This window comes from Trachemys scripta, chromosome 3, assembly GCF_013100865.1.
Source record: "Trachemys scripta elegans isolate TJP31775 chromosome 3, CAS_Tse_1.0, whole genome shotgun sequence".
NCBI lineage: Eukaryota > Metazoa > Chordata > Testudines > Emydidae > Trachemys > Trachemys scripta.
In genome coordinates, this window is record NC_048300.1 from 50,269,424 (window position 1) to 50,291,809 (window position 22,386).

Consider the following 22,386-nt stretch of genomic DNA (forward strand, 5'->3'; position numbering starts at 1 on the left):
CCTAATACAGTTCCAAAACATGGTGCACTGGACCTTAGATGCCCTGAACCTGGTATCAATGGCAATTGAGAAAAAATGTCTTTTGGATGTTAAACAGGCTAAAGATAATGAAAGAGCTATGCTGCTCATTAGTGTGAGTCTGTAGAGCAGAGGTTTTCAAAGTGTGTGGCATGCCTCCCGGGGGGTATGAAGGAATGTTCCAGGGGTGCAGGACCCCAGCTGCCCTGGGATCTAACAGCAGGAGCCTCAGCCACCAGCTGCCCCGGGGCTAACACCAAGAGACCCAGGCACAAGCCATCCCGGGGCTCTCAGCAGGAGCCCCTGCTGCCCCAGGAATCTCAGCGGGAGCCCATGGGGATGAGAGTGAAGCCCCCGAGGCTGAGAGCTGGAGCCCCCCACGGGCACAGGCAGGGCCGTCCTTAGGATTTATGGGGCCCTATGTAGTAGTATTAAACTGATGCTCCTATGCCCGATGGCAGCCTGGGCTCGCATGTGTATTTTAGATAAGGGATCTTTTGAACAATTTATTTAAAAAAACTATATGTCTGACGATCCAAGCATTTAAGGATAAATATGACTACTCAGATTGTGCATTTAAAAATCTGTGCAAGCATTTTTTAGAGATGTGATTTTATAATCTTCAGCAACACACTAATGAAATATTTTTAAAGCAAATTTTAAACGGAAGTCCTGTAAACTAACAGATATTACAGTAATGGACAACTGTTTTTGTCAGTAAGTTCAGAAACTGACAGTATATACCTGGGGGTTGGCAAATGCCTGTTAAATGGCTTCATTACCACTTGAATGGCTCTTTAAAAGTTTCAGTGTTGTGCTAATAGGTCTAGCAGGCTGGAAGGCTTTTTCACTATTAAGTACTTGATCCCCCTGGGAGGAAGACTCTCCAGGCTGCAGCAGCCAGCTGTGGTGGGAGCCTGCAGGAAGGGTCAGAACAGGGATAGGAAGAGGCGGGAGGGTGGACACTAAGACCCAGGGGTGCTCCAAATGTTTAGGTGCCCTACGCAGCCATCTATGCCTAAGGACGGCCCTGGGCCCAGGGCTCACAGCGGGAACACCACTGCCAGCCACCAGGGGCTGATAGTGGGGACCCTGCTGCCCGCCCATCATTTCTATAACAACAGCTACCTTTCCCGCCTTCCAGTTTAGTAGTATATGCTGTCTTTATAATAAGCAGTTGTGCAGTGCTTATTCCGCTGGTGACTTTGGTATTTTTATATCATTGTGTGGTGAAAAATGGTTTGGTATTTATTCCCAAAAGATGGTAGTGTTCCAAAACAGAAGCCAGAAGCTGAAATGGCTAAAGTTGATACAGAGAAAAAATCTGCAAAAACAAGATCTGATGAAGCATATTTGGATTTTGGTTTCACTTCCATTGCAGTTAATGAAGAAATTAGGCCTCAATGGGTAGTGTGTGCAGTACTGTAGCAAACAATAGCCTGACGCTAACAAATTAAGATGCCATTTAGAAACAAAACATAGCAATCTGGTAGGAAAGAACAGTGATTTTTTTCCAATGAAAGCTACAAGAAATTAATAAAAAAACACAATGAAAAATGTGGTATCCATCCCTATAATTCTTTAAAGCATCATATCAAGTTGCATACTACATTGTCAAGTATAAAAAGCTCTACACAACTGGGTAAAAACTGATACTCCCAGCTGCAATTGACATTTGTAGGACGATTCTTGGTTAAAAATGATCCCACTATCAGACAACACAGTCAGCTGATGAATCTCTGATGTCAGAAAATATCAAGGCACAGCTTATCTCTCAATTGCAATCCATTTTATTTGCAATCATAGAATCATAGAATATCAGGGTTGGAAGGGACCTCAGGAGGTCATCTAGTCCAACCCCCTGCTCAAAGCAGGACCAATCCCCAGACCCCTAAATGGCCCCCTCAAGGATTGAACTCTCAACCCTGGGTTTAGCAGGCCAATGCTCAAACCACTGAGCTATCCCTCCAATCCAGTTGGATGAAATGAGAGAGATATAAAAAAAGCTCATTTAATTGCTTACATTCGATACTCTCACGAAATATCAATATTGGAAGATTTTTTGTTCTCTATGTAACTGGATCTGAACTGTTTAACATTTAAAATGACTTCCTAACTTATCATGAGTTGAAGTGGGAAGCCTCTGTCGGAATCTGCATGGATGGAGCCCCTTCTGTGTCTGGAGGTAGTGCAGGCTTGAAAGCCAAAGTGTTTGAAATTGCTCCACATATATTGTGAACTCATGTATGATACACTGCCAAGCCCTGGCAATGCGAACGGGAACTTACTGATGTTCTGAATTCTGCTATTAAAATCGTGAATTTTAGCAAGACCCAACCCACAAAGGCGCATCTTTTTGCAATGCTTTGTGCAGAAATGGGAATGGAGCACAATGCTTTGTTGTTTCACTGGAAGTTAGGTGGCTATCCAGGGGGAAAGAGTTGCAACACGTTTATGAACTGAGAAATGAAGGGAACTAGGCTTATTTAGTCTGAAGGAGAGAAGAGTGAGGGGCGATTTAATAGCAGCCTTCAACTACTTGAAAGGGGGTTCCAGAGAGGATGGAGCTAGGCTATTCTAAGTGGTGGCAGATGACAGAATAAGAAGCAATGGTCTCAAGTTGCAGTGGGGGAGGTCTAGATTGGAAAAACTATTTCACTAGGAGGGTGGTGAAGCACTGGTACTTAGGTGAAGTACCTAAGGAGGTGGTGGAATCTCTATCCTTAGAGGTTTTTAAGGCCCAGCTCGACAAAGCAGGGGGTTTGAGCAGGGGTTGGACTAGATGACCTCCTGAGGTCTCTTCCAGCCCTAATCTTCTATGATTCTATGTTGATCTCAGAGTGTCGGTTTCAAAAATCTCACCACAAATTGATAAACTGTTTGCAAAGGAGCAGGCACACCCTTTACATTAAGCATCTGTGTATTTGAAATTTACAGATGTAGGCAATTTAAAGTTCTATTAAGGTCTCTCTTAGATTTATGAGTAGGCTATCAAACATACTTTTGCATGTGTCTATTTTTGTCTGGACTGGGGGGGAGGGTGCAACCAAAAATTGTGCCTCAAAAGGGGGGGAGGCTCAGCTCAAAAAGTTTGAAAACTGCTATAGAGGCAGCAAGAGACATCTGTCTATCACCTGTGTAAGTGTCTGCAATTTCCAAAAATGAGGACAATCTTTATCAGATTCTGCATGAAGAATTCTTTATGAATCCCCTTGCTAATTCTCTGGTGGTTTCTACTGCCTCAGAAAAATCTAAGACTTTAGTCCTTCTCAGTCAGCTACATCAGATAAGAAACAAAGAAGATTTATTCCTCTGCTACGTTGGTCATCGGGGCAACAAATTATGAAGTTAAAATGTCTAGGTTTCAGTTCGTAAGAAAATTTTGGAAGTAAAATTATGGATGAGGGAAACGTGGATTTAGAATTTAGTCAATTTTTAAAAGACTCCTATGTAGGTATCTCAGCATCAGCAGAATATATATTTTAGCACAGTTGGATTTGTTTGGCCAAAACTTAGGCTATGTGTTTTAAGAGCAATTAAATTGGGAAAAGTGTATCAATATGTAAGGGAAGATATAAAAAACTGGTGGGCCTAAGAAGTTAGTAGATTCATTTATTGTGTTTTTATGGTTTCTTTACATAATTCCAAGCTTTTGATTCTTCATCAAGTGGTTGCTTGCATGTCTTCTGCTCTTCATATTGTGTGCCTCCTACTGCCAGATATCAGAACTTTTTCGTGGCTTGCAATCACCTGTTTGTCTGCATATGATCACTGAATGTCCTTGTGCTCGCCCTCTGGAGGGCAGAAAGGAGTAGGGTGGACCAACTACCTCTGAGTTCCTTCAACCACAGGCTTAGGGTGGAGATTGAATACTTTAGCAGTCTCTTAACGCTGCTTTAAACTCAAGTAATTTAGTTTGTTGTAAATATGTTTTTAGTCAGCTTTAGATTAGTTTTTTATTAGTATGTTAGTGTTAGTATTTTAAGGTATTTTTAACATTTAGTTGGATTCCAGTACTGAGTAATAGGCAACTTTGTCAGCTCCTAAATCTCCTGGTTTCAAAACATGCCCCTCAAGTAATGTTGCTACACTGCCCAGAAATATTTATGAAAAATGTCATTACTGTCTAGGTGAGGAACATATTCATAATTAATGTGCTATCTGCAGTTCTTTAAGCAAACTGTCTCAGAACAAGGACATTAAATTCAGGATGTATCTCTAAATACATCCATGAGAATTGACTCAGATCCTAGTTAGTCAAGTCAGTCTGTCTCCAATGTTCCCTCTACAAGTAGTGCTTTTTGAGAAAGAATTATCAGTGCTTTGATAGATTTCAATACAGCATCAGAATATGTTCCTCAAAACCAGATTTGACAACCTAGTGAATATCATCCTGCATGTACAAAGAATTTCTGTAATGCTGTCAGAATGTGCCTGAGACTAGGAAGGCACATGGCACCATGTGTGTTCGTCACTCCTCATGCCAGGCTCTGACTTCGTCCTCTCCATTTATGGTTGAAGACAACAGTTTATCTACACAAAGCATAAATAAGATTGTCAGTGTTCCTCAAGTTCTGATGTCTCTCACTAATTATTAGACCCTTCTCAAGTTTGTGTGGGCTTTCCATTATGCCTCTTCAGCCATCTCCAACAATGATAATGGATACCTCCAAACTAGGTTAGGGGGCTTACATTCTACATCAGCAGACTCGAGCATTATGATCTCAGAAAATGATCCTTCTACATATAAACATGTTGGCACTTCAAACTGTTTATCTGGCTTGTATATTCTTTCTTCATCTGATTCAAGACAAGGTTGTTCAAATCAGGATGGACAATTACTCTGCCATGTTTTATATAAACAGACAACTGGGTGGATGAGGAGCTAAAATCAGCACCCTTATGTCAAGAAATGCTTCTTTGAGAATGGTGTATACATCAGGTGTCCCTGAAAGTAGTTCATCTATCAGATTTTTGGAACATTCATGCAGACAGTTTGCATCGGACTACAAATGATCTTTGAAGACATCTATTACTTGTTTTGATACTCTGGAAATGGGGTTATATTATGGCTTTGTTTGCCACAGACCTCAATAAAAAATGCTGGAGATATTTCACAAAGGCAGGAATCAGTCCAGGCTCTGTACTAACACATTCATGATCTCATGGTCTATAGGTTTTCATTGTGCTTACCCTCCAATTCAGCTGATTCCAAGCATTTTAAAAAAGCTCAAACAAGACTCAGCTTCCATGATTCTCATCACACCAGCACGGCCCAGACAATACTGTTTTCTGAACAGGTCAGGATATCAGTGCCATCATCAATCACAGTTCTTCTTCACGTGTGCCCTTGTGGGTGATCCACTTCAGATGTACCTCATGCACTTTCAGTCAAGATTTTCAGCAGCAGTGCACTTTCAGTTTGTACACATGCCCTAGCTATTCTTTGCATTATACCAAGGTTATATAGGGCTGCAATGAACAAATTGCCCTCAGTTCCTTCTTGACCATCTTGGCCTCAGATGAAACATCTGGTAGCATCTACTCATGCAGTTTCTTGCCTTGCTGGTTCACCTTAGTTTAGACTGTTTAATTTTATTTTACCTGGTTTTATAATTTTCTACTTTTTAGAGTGTGTTTGATTTCTTGATTTTGGGGTGGAGAGGGTTCCTTTAGTTGAGGCTTTTACCCTGCCTGCCCTCCCCCCTTGTCAAAGGAGCTCTCTTTTCTTGGTGCATGCTGAAATTTTAGGTTTCAATTGCTACCTCACTTGCCAGGAGTTCTTCCCAGTCAGTGATGGCCCCTCACACTGTATCCACTGTTTGGGGAATACACACAAGCCTTCAAAGTGTATGATCCTCACAAGATTTAAGAGTCATTCCAAAAAAGACAGAAAGGTAAATCTTTGTTGTCTCATGGTGGAATCTCTGTCCCACCTCATATCCAGGCCCAGAGACTCCCCTTGTACAGTACCCTATGAGCCACAACAGCACCCTGTCAGCCTTTTCAGTTTGCTTGCCTCAGAAATCTTTGAGAGACGGGTCTATAAGCAACACTGAGAAGCCTTAGGCTAAGAGGAGTTCTAAATTTCCTTAAAAAGAAGCGGGCCTTAAGAGAGCTGCCATACCTGAAACCCCGCACCCATAATGGGTACTGCAGAGGCTTCAAGCAGTCTTGGTACAGAGAGTGCTTCTAAATTGAACCCTCATGGTAAGACTCACAATATATGGTAGACATAGCCAAACCGTGGCTTGTGAACCGCATGTGGTGCTTTTACAGTTAAAGTGCGGCTCTTGGAGTCCCCCACCCCATTCGCCACCTACCAGACTGGGGAAGAGAACATGGGGCTTCTGCCCTGTGGCAGGTTGGTGGGGCTAGGGGCTTCTGCCCTGCAGTTGGGTATTGGGGCAGAAGTCCCACGCCCCAGCAGGTGCTGCCTTGTGGGGCAGGTTGAGTGTGTGTTGTGGCTCTTGAATTTCTGAAGATTATCGTGTGTGTCAGGGAGGATCAGTAATTTTGGCCACCTTTGGCATATGCCATTTGGTACCAAAGCATTCCTCAGTACCATTGGTGCATGAGTGAGGAACTAGAGACCCCAAAAACAGTGGTACCATCTGCAACATCTGCTGCTTCTTCAGTACGCAGACCTGTCATCCAGCAGGTGCCACCGTACTTTGCACCATCGTTGGTACCCCGGGTGCTTCTATGTCTGGGACTATCAAGTTTCTGCACGCAATCACTCAGTATCCCAGAAGTTCAGATGCTTCAAAGACTTATTTATCTCTGACGAACTTGAGTCTCCCTTATTAAGCTCAGACCCCCAGTACTGCAGCTTGCATAATCTCTAGTACCTCCTCTATCGCCGATAACACAGAGTTCCCTAGTACCAATGGGGATGGACAGACAGACAAACACGCCACCATCATCTGCCTCCCCTTTGGACAATGCAGATGATAGCTCTTCAGACTCTCAAATGTCTGTTCAGGGCTCCTTTGCTCATCATTCTAGGCCTGACTTCACTGAATCTGCTTCATCAAGGAACACTTAAAGACCCATGTGAACTTGGTTGGTCTGTTCAGCATCCTCGTTGGTAGGATCAAGCCCGGATGCCTCCTCCATTTCCTTGTGGCTCTCCCCAATGCCCATATTAGGATCCCTGGTTGGCCTGCCATCAGCAGCTCTCCAAGGCACCTAACTCTCATATGGATGTCGCAAGAGCTACTCATCTGCCACCCTGCAATTCCGAATTGCTAATTGCTAGGTGATTCTTGTTAAATACAGTACAACCACATCAGCTACACAAAATTCAATTCTCTATTGAACATCTTCCACAAGAACACAAGGAACAGTTTCAGGCTACCCTTGTTGAGGGCCAGCTCCTGGCAAGAATGACTTTACAAGCTTCTCTTAACGCAGCTGACATTGTAGCTTATTCCATCTTGACATTTGCAGTTAGGGGCTAAGCTTCATGGCTACAGTCCTCAGTCCTCCCAGGTGAGGTCCAAAATATTGTAGAAGACCTTCCCTGTGATGGGCTCAAGTTGTTTAGCGAGTCAACCGATGAGTCACCACATTTTCTTAAAAACTCAAGGGCAACCCTTTGCTCACTGGGTGTTTACATACCTGCAAACAAAAGGAGAATTAGTTGGTCTTAGACAGCCCAGAGATCCCATGCATCTCAATTCTCTGCCTATCACATGTCACCAGAATCACCCAAAAAGAAACACAGAATGTAGAAGGAAAAATTCTGAACTGCTCCACCTGTATCAGTGCAACAGCCATCATCAGCCAAGCATTTGTTTTGATACCTTGGTTGAGAGTCAAGAACATCCCCTCATCCTGGATCTGATGCTGCATCATCCAACCCAGTCCGTCTTCTGACCTTTTGGAAATCATCTTTCTCATTTCCGCACCTCTTGGGAGCAGATTACTTCTGACAGACGGGTTTTTTGAGGTTATAAAATTGGGCTACTCCATTCATTTCCATTCCATACTCTCCTTGCCCATCCCTTTTCAGGGACGTCTCCCAAACTTCTCCTGAGGCAAGAGGTTCTGTTCTTCCTCCACATTGCAGCTGTGTAACCAATTCCCTCTCAGTACAGCGGAGGGGATTCTATTACAAATACTTCCTGGCTCCCACAAAAGGAGGACAGATAGAGATTGATCCTAGATCTCAGGATGGTGAGTACCTTTGGCAAGGTATAGAAGTTCAAGATGGTGATACTTGCAGCTAACATACCATCCCTAGATTCACAGGATTGATTCACAACTCAGCCTTTAAGACACATATATTCATATCGCAATATACCTCTCTCATGAGGTTTGTACACTTCTTGTTGGTCAGAACCACTATCAATATTGGATCCTGCCATTTGGACTCTACCACTCCCTGTGTGTTCACAGAATTTATGGCAGTAGTTGTCACACAGCTTCGTCGATGGGGAATGATCTTCTCCTATCTTGATGGTTGGCTTCTCAAGGGACATTCCTACATCGAAGTTTGATCTGCTGTAGAGAAAGCTGTGACTCTGTTCAATGTGCTTGGCCCTTCAGCACAACACCAGAAAGTCCTGCCTCCTACCTGTGCAATTAAAAGAGTTCATAGAGACTATTTTCGATGCTACAACATCCAGAGCTTACATACCAGAGGATTCCTCACTCTATCACATTTACTGCTGAGTTGAATTGAGCTCTCAGGTAGCTGCCAGGTCATGTCTACAATTCCTTGGTCACATGACACATGCATCTTTGTCATCCTACACACTCACATCAGGTGACCAGATAGCAAGTGTGAAAAATCGGGAGGGGGGTAATAGGCACCTGTATAAGAAAAAGCCCCGAATATTGGAACTATCCCTATAAAATCAGGACATCTGGTCACCCTACGCTCACCTACATCTCTACTGCTGCCAGGCCTGACTCATAGCAGTTTACATTCACAGCAGACACAATCTAAACAAACTTCTTTCCATTCCATGTCATATGCTACTTTCCCTCGATTGGTGGAAGAATCCAGACAAGATATGCTCAGGGATATCATCAACCATCTCCATCCTCCCCTCCCCCTACCCCCCACTGTCACAGTTGTTTTGGAACATCCCTTCTAGAATGGGGAGCTCATCTGCAAGATCATACTATCAGGGGCAGCTGGACTATTCAGAAGTCCATCCTTCATGTTGACATTTTGGAGCTCAGGGCCATAACTCCACTCTCATGATATAGTCAATCCCTACAAATAATGACAGACATAAGGGCCAGTATGGATTATAAAATCGTCATAGGCATACAGATACCTGGCATGAAGCTTCAGTGCACATGTTCAGAAGCAGAAACATAGCTGATTAGGGAACTCTTACTGCAAAAAAATAGACATAGAGTGATTTTTAGGTACCTACAGGGTTCGGGGGCAGGTAACCAGAGGGTTGATTCTGTGATTTAGGGACCTGAAGTGGCAGTTAGGCATCTAAGTCCTTTCGTGACTCTAGCTCTAAATACACTTGCCTACTCTGTACTACAATATCTGATGATAATTTAGAAGGCAAGGTGGTTTAGTATCTATGGCAAGAACCTGGAAGTTAGAAGATCTAGGTTCTATTTTTGGCTATACCAGTGACTCATTTTATGACCATGGACAGACAGTTTAACCTTTCCGTGCCTCAGTGTCTCTATTGTAAAATGAAGTTAATAATATTTATCTACTGTTCTAAAGAGTGTTGAAATCCCTTTACAAGGGGTAAATGTTATTAATAATGAATAAAAATTGCCTGAAGTGAATGGAATTGTATAAAGGTGTTTAAATGTCTGTCATGTCCCGCTGCATAGCATTTATGTCATCTCAGTACTCTAACTGAAGCAAATAAACTGGTGCACAGAAAAAAGTGGAAACATCTGCATGCTACCTTCCAGAGCTACACATTCAAGTGGCAGAACTACTGCAGCAACTGTCTGCTGAACTGATAGTCATCTCTGTAGTTGTCTGCAGTGTTGTTGTAGCCATATTGGTTCCAGGAGAGAGACCCGATGGGTACAGTAATATCTTTTATTGGACCAACTTTTCTTACCAATGGAAGTTGGTCCAATAAAAGATATTACCTCACCTTCCTTGTCTCTCTAATATCTGTAATTGTACAGTTATTTCATTTTATATTTTTCTTCTCAATCTACTTTATAGTGAAGGGATTCTCAAACCATCTGCATGATTGTGTGTGTGTGTGTGTGTGTGTATATATATATATATATATATATATATAAAAATAACTAATATCTTTCTGCAGGTTGGTCTGGATGGAAATGGGAAAATAACCTGTGCGACCCTAGCCTGTTATTTATCAAACTGTAGTCTCTTTAGATTGTCTGTTACCCACAGTTACAGCTACACAGATTTCATAGAGGACCTGAAAAGAGTCTATAGACAAACAGGGCTGGAGGGCCAGAACACTGTTTTGCTCATCACTGATTCAGATATAGTTCAGGTAAATGCTTTCTGACATGATGTTTTTGCTAAAGTTAGAGTACTTGCATACATGCTTGCTTTAGAGTTGTACTATTGTGCGGATACAAATATGTTTTGTACAAACAAATGGAGACCATGGGCTGAAAATTGGGCTCTTTAAAAGTTTGGTCCTGCTTCCTTTTAAAGTCAATAGCAAAACTCCCATTGATTTCAGTGATGCAGTATTGGGCTCCGACTATATGCTAAATAGTGAGAAATGTCCTTTTTCCTAAACTGTATTCCTATTTCACACTGTGAAAAAATAGGCACCAATTTGAACAGAAAGAAAAAATGAAACATTTAAAAGCAATCATATACTTCAATAAGTTAATTAGTTACCAAGATATATTCACAGTTCACCCATAGTTGAAAGAACAAGGTATTTGACTTTATGCTTCAAAAGGCACTCGGGGCCACGAGTTTCATGGTGTACCTGCATGCAACATTATGTATATTTTTTGTACTTGTGTATATTATGTGTATGTGTCCAATGAAGACAAAAACCTAATATTTGGTGCTATCAGTGATTGGGAATTTTGTTCTGGTGCTTGTGCAGAGCAAATCTCTTTGCTCTGACAACCTGACAAGAGTAGACCTTCATATAAAATTTCAACATTTTTGTTAATGGGATCAAAGGCAATAAGAAAATGGCCTCTTTTGTGGTATTTCTTTTTCCAGTTTTAACCAAAAAAGCAGGATGAGAAAGCATATGAAAATTAATAGATAATGTAAAGTTAACCAGTTTTTTCACCTTAGAGAAGTTTCAGGTTCATCTGAGTTGCAGGCAAAGATTTGGGTTAATTCCTCTTTTTCTGAACTGGTCCATCCATCCTAATTGTAATCCAAATACAGTAATGCTTAGGGCTACAAATTTGTCACTTCATTTTTTTTTTTTTATTAAAAATCACAGAGCAGTCTCAGTTAATTTAGTAAAAGTCATGTGTTTAGGGGGCAATGGTGTGTAAAGTCACAGATATGAAAAGTCAGCTCTACCTCTTTAAATACAGTCTACATAAATCCCTGCAGAAGGGGCACCGATCACCCACAGCAGCTCCCTCCGCCCCAGCACTGCAAACCTAATCCCCGCCCTGTGCAGAGGCGAGGCCCTAAGGTGGGTCAGGAAAAGCTGGAGCCTGTCCTCTACTCATTCCACAGTGGTGGCTCCTGTCCCACAGGACTGGACCTGGCTCCCCAGTTGAGGCATTGCGACCTGGCACACAAAGTTACAGCACCGCTCAGGTTTGGCCTGGTCATCCCTCTGTGATAACAGAAATGCGGCTGAGCCAAACCTGAGCGAGTAGTCCTGTGACCCTGACAGATTGTAATGCCACTCAAACAAATTTGGCCTGGCAGTGCTGCAACCCTTTGTGCCAGGTCACATTACCTGGAGTGGGGAGCTGGACTCAGCATATGGGACAGTGTGGGTCAGACTCACTCTCCAACTCCTTCCCCTCCCTGACCTCTTCTGCACACCAAGCCAGTGACTCATTTAGAACCTCCCCACAATTTACTGGTTTGCAATCCACTGTTTGGGAAACTCCCCTTTATTAAAATCACAGACACAAAGAAAAGTCACAGATTAACCAAAAAATCACTATATCTGTGATATTTTTACCACTGTGACAAGCCTTCAGCCTAAAAATGCTTTATGTTATAATGTATTAGTTTTAAAAGGAAATAAATAACAAGTTTTGCAGGGATTACTAATTCTTGTTCTTTACCCTAGGATTCTTTTTTAGAACATTTGAGCTTCATTCTGAATTCTGGAGAAGTGCTTGATTTATTTGATAAGGAGGAGTTGGAAGGTATTGTTGTGAAGCTTACAGCTGTTGCCGAAAAGGCTAACTACTCTAACAGCAGAGAAGCAATTCTTTCATTTTTCATGCAGGTATTGTTTCAAATACATTAATTTTAGAGATTTTGAAACTTTTTAATCAAAATGTCCAAGGGCTAGACCCTGTTCCAGTTGAACAATAGTTTTGCCATTGTCATCAGTGTGAGCAGGAGTAGGTAGCTGTATCTAAGACCATTTCAAAGATGCCTACCTAAGCCAAAAGTTACTGAGGCACTTAAATCACTTTTGAAAATGGAACTTAGTGACTTCAATGTTTTGAAAATTTTGCCACATGTTTATATTATTACATATAATTTTTAATAGTGGTAGTTTTTAATTTTAAAATTTATATTTTGCATCATATTTCACCCTTTGTTTTTACATTCAACCATCTAGGATGCTTACTTAAGTATTTGATTTGCTGAAATGTTTTTTCTTCTTCATAAAAAGAAAACTAAAGAGATGGTCTGTGTGACATTCCACAGGGTATAGTCTGAACTGATGGACTGCTATGTCCCCTTAGCTGTCCAACCTGAGATGCTTTTTACACTGCTTTGCTGGTGAACAGCAATTCCTCCTGGCTCTGCTCACTCACAGCCACCAGCATGTAAAGTCACTCCCAGCTGAATACATGAATGCTATGCCCAGCCATTCATGAATTACATATTAGGGCGACACCCGCATATTCCCACTCCCAGTCTTATGCACCAGAAATATGTGTTTTATACTGCCCAGTAGCCCTCTGGACAGTATAAGCTCATAGATAGTCCAACATTCGAACACTAGGTAATGTTTATGCACCAGGCTTGTTGACCTAAGTAGAGATTCTCAAGCACTTCAGCCAACACAAGTGTATTAACAGAGAAAGATGGTTTTTAAGTGATAAGGCTTAAAAATCAGAATTAGTTAAAAAGAAATAAAAGGATAAACACACAAACTAATACCTAAACTTTATCAAGGGTAATAGGTTTAAAAGCAAAAAGTTTTTCTCAACAAAAGCTTACACCAGTGAAAACCGCCAGGCCAGGACCAGTCCCCCAGTTCAATGATGCTTCTTTTGTCTTTCAAGCAATGTAGTTGCCATCAATAGAGATGGAGGGGAAGTGGTACGGTGGAGGTCACTGTCTCCCATTCTTATATCCCACTCCCCTCTTTGAGGATTAGTCCCACTGGGGTACAGACAAACAGTATCCCGTGTATGTGAGGTTTGAAAAGTTTGAAAAGTTTCTGGAAGGAAATGTAAATTCTTTGTTTATACCTTCCCGCCCTGCTGGTGAATAGCCAATTAAGTAGGTAATGGCGCTTTAGCACTATGCTGGCATGCCAGTGTGTCTTTGAGAAATTGGTTTGTGGATGTTACCCATAATTACAAAATATTCCAGTAACAATCATACAGTAAAATCTCACAGCTTTACACACAGTGTTGTTACACACATCTTAACAGGACAGTGATATTCTGCATATTATAAGTTTTCAAATGATACATCACAAGGCATACTTTGTACAAAATATATCATAACCATATTAACGGGGTGAACATGGAGTACTGGGTGTCACAGTATGTCAACAAATTTCCATCACAACTGGGGTCTGATTCTACAGTCCATATGAATGTGTAACTCACATTTACTCTAAGAATTAAGCATGTGTCGGGACTGCAAGATCAAGGATATTATGAGCTAGCAAATTCACTAAGTATTTGCGCTGTCTGCCTTTTCTTTTAGGTATTTTAATATTTTGTACTGTCTTAAATGCGTGACTTAAAAATGATTAGATAAATTTTTACATTGTTTATCATATATTTTTTATCACTTAAAAAAGAGAGCATTACATTAGTAAAAAGTAGTAATCTTAACATAATATTTTTAATAAAATAATTCCAGCCAGCAAACAGGTTTGGAAAAAGAGATATGTAACTGTAATTCCCCCCGCCAAAATTAAACCTTTATTTCAGAGAGTACATAGCAAGCTTCATATTGTTTTGACGACAAGTCCTGCAGGACTTAACTTCCGTCAACTTTGTCGGATATATCCTTCCATTGTTAATTGCTCTACCATTGACTGGTACAACAACTGGCCTGAAGAAGCTCTCCTGCATGTTGCAAAAAGCTACTTTAGCCATGAAGACATTTGTGATGACAGTGAGGTAGCGTAATAATAGAACTTATCTTTTTTTTTAACCGTAGTTAACACTTTTTCATTTATTGTGCATTTGATACCAGATTCAGACAATGTGGAAATTGCAGAGCCAAATTCAGCAGAGATTTAAATGATAATGTAGGTCTGGACCTGATTTTTGCACTTGTTACATGAGTACAAATCAGGAATAATTTCATTGAAGCCAATAGGGCTAAACTGGTGTAAAACCAGTATAACTGAGAAAAGAATCAGGCCCATAGAATGTATGTCAGAACATTGTTAAGACACCAATTTGATATAAAATGAGACCTACATGCTGAGGTGCAAGAACAGGGAGCAGTAGAAAAAACAGTTGTCAGGATGGTATAAAATAAAATTATTACTACATTGCAAAAATGAGTACAATTATTTTTCCCACTTCCATGGTGATGTACAATTCTTGGCTTGGCTTATGGTAAATTTTACAAAAGCTGTTTTGCTATAGAAAACTGCTTTTCATTAAAGGAAAATTTAATGAAGCTACAATTGATGTGAAGTGAGTTTTCATTTTTTGCAAAAACAGTGAGTAGGAAAATTTTGCCATTCTCAATGTATATGTTTACATATTTTTCCAGGGCCTAATTGTCAAACATGATGGGTCAGAGTCTTCCCTCACTTACATTGGTGCAAATCTATTGGCTTCATTTTTACCATTATAACTAAGGCTAAGATTTTGTCATGGATATTTTTAGTAAAAGTCATGGACAGGTCATAGACAATAATGAAAAATTCATGGAAGCCTATGACCTGTCCCGGACTTTTACTTAAAATATCCATGACAAAATGGGGAGCCGGGGTAGGCTGGGAGCTCCAGGGGCCCCTACCACCCATAGGGGCTTGCAGCTCTTCAGTCCCCCTCTGCTGGCGGCTCTGAGCTGTGGGGGTCCCCCCTGCCTCCCATGGTGGTCGGGAGCAGCGAGGGTCCCCCCTGACAGCCAGGAGCAGCGAGGGTCCCCCCGCCACCCGGGGCAGTAGGGAGCAGTGGGGATCACCCCTGCCATCTGGGGCGGTAGAGAGCGGCAGGGGTCCCCCCTGGGAACCCTTACAGCTCTCATCCGGTGCTGGCTGAAGTCACAAAGGTCTTTGGAAGTCACGGATTCTGTGACTTCCGTGACCTCCATGTCTAAATCGCAGCCTTAATTATAACTGAAGACAGAATTTGACCCTTTGTATTCTTCAGTGTCCTCATTTGTAATAAAACTGTACAGGTTTTCACTTGGCAACAAGAGCTGAAATTCTTATTCAGGTATCTTTTTCATATTCCCACTCATGGGACATGTCAACTGGTGCAGTGTAAATGGTGGAACCTTCTTATAGCAGTGCCCCAGAGGGTATGTCTGCACTGCAATCCAAGGTGTGAGAGCAGCATGGATAAACCTGCTCTGGCTTTGCCCACACTATCCTGACTAAAAGTATCAGTGTAGATGCAGTGGCACAGGCATCAGTGCAAGCTGTACAAACACACTGGGGACCCTGGGTGTGTATCATATGGCTATCACACTTTGAAGCCCATGCTGCCCCATCTACACTACTATATCACACTACATGGTATGTCTTTCCATGCTGCAGTAACACCTCAGATTGCAGTATAGTTATATCCTTAGAATGCTCAAGCTCTCCTCCAACCCCCTCTCCTCCACTTTCCCAAACATTCCGGAGGCAAGCCTATAAAAAGAGAAGCAGTGGGACACAAGGAGAAATCTATTGCCAGTAAAGTTAAAGATAGGAGGAGGTTTTTAATATATTAGGAACAAAAAGAATCCTGAGAATGGTATTGGTCCGTTACTAGATGGAAATGATAGAATGATCAATAATAATGCAAAAAGGTAGGAGTATTCAATAAATATTTCTGTTCTGTATTTGGGGAAAAAATTAATTGTAAATGAGGAATCATCTTTGAGTAGGTGGTGTAGTTCCAGGGGTCCTTCAAGGGTCTATTCTTTGCCCTACACTGTTTAATACTTACTGTGACCTGGAAGAAATCATAAAAAAATCTCTGATAGAGATCTCAGATGACACGAATTGGGTTGGTGCAAAAATAGACAATTGAGTAATAATTACATAATCAGCTAGCCAGGGAGGAGTTACAGCTCCATCCCACTTGAATGGGCCATCACAGAGACATATTAGTCCTCGGTGACTCACTTTCACTCCAAGGCCATAGGGGCTAAATTTTCAATATATAGATACATTATTCCTTAAATATTATCTATATGCACATCTCAAAATGATTAGGAGTATCAATAAGTTACAAGTATTTGGTAGAAACCTCACCTGTTTCCCTTTATGGATAAGTACCATAAAAGCAGTGTATTTAGTGTAGTGAGTTTGTCAGGTCTGAGGTAGGAATTGCTCTTAAAGTACAATGAACCCTTTGCCAGTTGACACCTATGGGCCTCTGTGTCACACTTCCCTAGACTTCATGCTTAAATAAGACTCAAAGATGTATATTTTAAACACTGAGTGTTTTAGCTCAGTGGGTTCTCAACCAGGAGTCCGGGGCCCCCTGAGGTGCCGTGAGCAGGTTTCAGGGGGTCCACCAAGCAGGGCCAGCATTAGACTTGCTGGGGCCAAGGTCAGAAAACTGAAGCCCCACCACATGGGGCTGAAGTCCAAGGCCTTGAGCCCCACCACCTGGGGCTGAAGCTGAAGCCTGAGCAGTTCAGCTTCATGGAGGGCCCCTCTGGCGTGAGGCCCCAGGCTATTGCCCTGCTTGCTACCTCCTAATGCCGGCCCTGTCTTTTACATGGAAAGGGTCCAAAGAAGAGCAACAAGAATGATTAAAGGTCTTGAGAACATGACCTATGAAGGAAGGCTGAAAGAACTGGGTTTGTTTAGTTTGGAAAAGAGAAGACTGAGAGGGGACATGATAGCAGTTTTCAGGTATCTAAAAGGGTGTCATAAGGAGGAGGGGGAGAACTTGTTCACCTTAGCCTCTAAGGATAGAACCAGAAACAATGGGTTTAAACTGCAGCAAGGGAGGTCTAGGTTGGACATTAGGAAAAAGTTCCTAACTGTCAGAGTGGTTAAACACTGGAATAAATTGCCTAGGGAGGTTGTGGAATCTCCGTCTCTGGAGATATTTAAGAGTAGGTTAGATAAATGTCTATCAGGGATGGTCTAGACAGTATTTGGTCCTGCCATGCGGGCAGGGGACTGGACTCGATGACCTCTCGAGGTCCCTTCCAGTCCTATAATCTATGAATCTATGAATCTATGCAGGAAACCAGTTGTGCCGCAGGTGGGCCATGGAGTTTTTATAGCATGTTGTGGGGGCCTCAGAAAGAAAAAGGTTGAGAACCCCTCCTTTAGCTTACCATAGTATCTTAATAGGGCTAAGTAATTTTGTAAGTCTCCCAATCTCTTTATTTCATGTTCTGACAACCCTAAAGGTCATATTACCTCTTCACAATCATTATCTAGATAGGTTAGACCAGGGATTTGGAGCAATCAAATTTTTGAATTGCTCCACTTCAGCTCCGGGCTCCGCTTCAAAGCCCTGGGTTAGACAGTGTATGGAAAAATGTTAAAGATAGCATCCATTCCTCCCCAGGATGGGGTTAGGCCATCGTCGGGCTATCCCTTGATACGAGGATGATGTCTACCAGGGGAAAAGTCCTTGATGAAACTTAAGATAGCTAAGGAGTCCAATTTGTGCTTTTTGTGTTTTTTTTTTTTTCCACATATGTGACAGGTGGTTGCTTGAAAAGAGCACAACTTCTGGCCAGAATGCTGTACCCTTTCCTTCTTCCTCTGCCGTTTCTCAGCCACTTGAGCAAGGCAATTCTCTTCAAAACAGGCTGAGGCTTGATGTATGATGCAACAACATTGCAGTCTATTGCCAGCCAGCTCTTCCCAATTGGTGCAATGCCTCCCTTCTTAAAATATACTTTCAGGGTGTTCTTGTAGCTTTTCCTCTGTCCCCCACAGATCCTCTTACCATCACTAAGTTGAGAAAAGAAGACTTACTTCAGAAGACAAGTATCAGCCATCCACACACAATGACCAGCCCAGTTAAACTGATGTTTCATAATTAAGGCTATGATTTAGTCATGGGTATTTTTAGTAAAAGTCATGGACAAATCATGGGCAATTAACAAAAATTCACAACCTGTGACCTGTGCATGACTTGTACTATAAATACCACTAACTAAATCTTAGCTGGGGGGGTCGCTGCTCAGGGAGGGGGCATGCCCCCAGGGCCATCCACCCCCCGCTGCTCCGCCCACCCCTGGGACTACTGCCAGGGGCCGCTCACCTGCCGCTGCCCTGGTCACCCACGGGGCCACTGCTCAGGCAGTCCCTAGGGCCAGCTGCACCGGTCGCTGCTCAGGCGCTCCCCGGGGCCAGGTGCCTGGGGCCACCTGAGCAGCGGCCAGTGCAGCTGGCCCCAGGGCCTTTCCAGCAGTGGCCGGTGTGGCTGGCTATGGAGCCACTCCAGCAGGGCCACCTGACCAGCTGGTGCCAGGGCCAGCTGCTTGGGCGGCCCTGGGGTCCTCCACACTGGCAGCTGCAGAAGTCAGGGAGGTCACAGAAAGTTACAGAATCTGTGACTTCCATGACAGACACGGAGCCCTATTCCTAATCTTCACCTCAACATGGTGATGTTAGCTGCAGAGAGAATGCTGGCATTGGTGTGATGGTCTTCCCATCTGATATGGAGAATCTTCCTAAGGCAGCACTGTTGGTACCACTCCAGATGCTTAAGAAGGCCTCGGTTTGTCACTCATGTATCGCACCCATAAAGAAGTGTAGAGATGACTACGGTATTGTAGACCAGGATCTTAGTTTCCATCTGCAGATCTCTGTCAGTAAAGACACAATGGAGTAACTTTCCAAAGGACACATTGGCACAATGGATGCTATGTTCAATCTCTACATTGAGATTGGCTGTCTGGGAGAGGTGGCTACCAAGGTAAGGAAATGCTCAGCTTTCCAGGGGTTCACCACTGGTGACAATTTGTGGGAGAATGGGGGCAACTAGTGTGGGGGCAGGCTGGGGGAGCACTTTCGTCTTCCCATTCTTGAAGGAAAGTCCCAAGCTATGATAGGCTCCTGAGAAGAGATCTAGGACAGATTGCAAGTCAACCTCAGTCTGAGCAAAGATAGCACAGTTGTCAGCATACTGAAGGTCAGTAATAACGATCCTGATTACTTTAGTTTTAGAATGAAGACATCATTGATTGAAGAGCTGACTGTCCATGCGATACTCAATCCCAATTCCAGAAGAAAGGCGATCATGAATGAGAATCAAGATTACAGTAAAATAGATGGAAAAAATTGTTTTGACAATAACACAGCCCTGCTTAACATCAGTACAGATGGTGAACGGGTCCATCTCCAACCCATTACAGAGGACAGTGGGGGTCATCGCATCATGAAGTAGCCTGAGAACATAAATGAACTTCAATGGACAACTGAACCTAAACAGCATCTTCCATAATGCTTCATGATTGATGAAATCAAAGGTTTTAGGTCAATAAATGCCATAAATAAGGCTCTGTGTCTGTCACGGAGGATGTGAATGTCATGGATTCCGTGACTTTCCACTACTTCCATGACTTCTGCAGCAGCCAGTGTGGCTGGCCCCAGGGCCACCCACGCAGCTGGCCCCAGGGCCAGCCACACCGGCCACAGCTGGAGTAGCTCTGCCAGAGTTGCCCCAGGGCCATCCGCACCGGATACTGCTCGGGTGTCCCCGGGCAGCTGGCCCTGAGGACCGCCTGAACAGCGGCTGGTGCAGCTGGCCCTGGGGACTGCCTGAGCAGCAGTTCCAGGGGCAGCTGGAGCAGTGGGGGAGGTATCACCGGGGGCAGCCAGAACAGCCACTGCTCAGCAGTCCCCGGCAGCTGGTGCTGCTGGCCCCGGGGACGCCCCCGGGCTCCCTCCTGAGCAGCTGTCCCCTCCCAGAGCAGCGGCACCCCAGCTAAGATTTAGGCAGGGGTATATATGGTACAGGTCACGGACAGGTCACAGGCCATGAATTTTTGTTTATTGCCTGTGACTTGTCCATGACTTTTACTAAAAATACCCATGACTAAATCAAGCAAGGACAGAAATAGAGAGGAAGGCAATACCTCAGTAACTCCCGCACATTGACTTGTCCCCTTTCTTAAAAATTGTCACAATATGGTCATTCTTTAGGTCGGATGGAATTTCCTCATTAACCCAAATTCTAACAAAAAGTTGATGCAGTTTTTGCACAAATGCTATTCTACCACCTTTGAAAACCTCCCAGGGATGCCATTTGGGCCTGGTGCCTTGTTGTTTCTTGTCTGAGTGATGGCTTGCCAAACTTCCTCAGAAGATGGCGGGGAGTAGCAAGAGGTTCTATTATTGGATGCTGAGGAATGGACTCAATGCTGGCAGCTGAGACTTCAGATTCACGGTTCAATAGAGTCTCGAAATGTTCCTTCCAACATTGCTTGAAGGCCATTGTCCTTAAGAAGGATGGAGTTGTCCTGGGATCGCAGAGGGATTGTGCCATTTGAATGTACATGGCTTTTGTTGCTTGAAAAAAACTCTCATGTCATGCTGATCAGCGAAATTCTGCATCTCCATGGCCTTTGCTTGTCACCACTGATTCTTGATGTCACGCAGCTTCCTTTGAACACAGCTTTAAGCCAATGATAAGTCTCTGGTATTTGCTGATTAGAGGGTTCATTTTGCCAAGTGCAAAATGTGCTTCTCTTCTAGTGAATAAGTGCTATGATTTCCTTGTTGTCCTCATCAAACCAGTCCTTATGGTAGTGAGTGCACTATCCAATTGATTCAGCACGTGCCTTGTGAATAATGGACTTGTATTCCTCCCAATGTGTTTAGATGTCATAGATGTTGTCAGGAAAGTCAGAGAGCATCTCAATGAGGTGTTGCTGAAAAGTCTCGCAACTAGTTTGTTTTGGAAGTGCCTTGATGTTAAATCTCTTTCACATTCCTTTTGGTTGTGTATGGTGTTGGGATGCAAGCTGCATGTTCATGATTGATCTGACTAAGCGATGAATGTAAGACCACTTGGAAACACCCACGTTCCAAACACTGGCATCTTTTTCACTGTCATTGTCAGAGTCTGTGACCGTACTGCTGTCCATATTACATGAGCCATGAGAGGTACAGATGACTGCTGGACAAACCATTGTTGGGGTTAGGACCAGAGCAATGGCTACTGCTATGGCATGTCTTAGAAATGTTCCAATTGCTGAGATCCGTAAGGCTGGTACAGGGAGCTCTATATATACATTTACAAAACACTATTCCCTAAATCTATTGTGTAGATCAGACACTTAGTTTGGTAGGGCACAACTTCATTCTCTATTCAGTTAGGACGCCAAGTCCCACGATCCATTCCTGGGGTATTGCTTGCCAAATTATCCTGTGAGTGGGAGTATTCAGAGGACTGTCCAAGAAGGAATGAAGTTTAGTAACCTGTAACTCGAGTTCCTTGAGGTAGACTCTGCATATTCACATTCCCTGCCCACCTTCCTATCTTCTTTGGAGTCCTAATAAAAACTTGGCTCTGGGGAAGTGGTGGAAGGAGTTGAGGTTGTAGAGGGTGTCATGCTCCCTTTTATAGCTTCACCCTCAGAATATCCAGGAACAGAGGAGAGGGGTAGGAAGAACACATGATCACTCTAAGAGACACTGTACAAGAAGGTTTCATTGCCTAAGTTGTATCAGCTAGGACATCCCCTCAGTGGGGATATCCAAAGTCCATCTCAAAGAATTCTGGTTACAGGTACATAATTTTAATTTTCTATTAACTTTGCATGCCAGTATATGAAACATTATTTGATTACTTTGTTTTATTATTACAACTAATACTAATATAATAAGTATTAATTAATTAATATTAATAAGCATCGTTTTA

At 42.9% G+C, this 22,386-nt stretch overlaps 1 protein-coding gene across 1 annotated transcript in view; it reads left to right on the plus strand.

The window, feature by feature from the left end:
* DNAH14 (dynein axonemal heavy chain 14) overlaps nt 1-22,386 on the plus strand; it is a 499,756-nt gene that overhangs the window by 366,337 nt on the left and 111,033 nt on the right. The window contains exons 55-57 of the mRNA XM_034764559.1: nt 10,293-10,490; nt 12,237-12,398; nt 14,299-14,490. Coding sequence (XP_034620450.1) covers nt 10,293-10,490; nt 12,237-12,398; nt 14,299-14,490 — 552 coding nt within the window. The remainder of the gene's footprint in view (nt 1-10,292; nt 10,491-12,236; nt 12,399-14,298; nt 14,491-22,386) is intronic.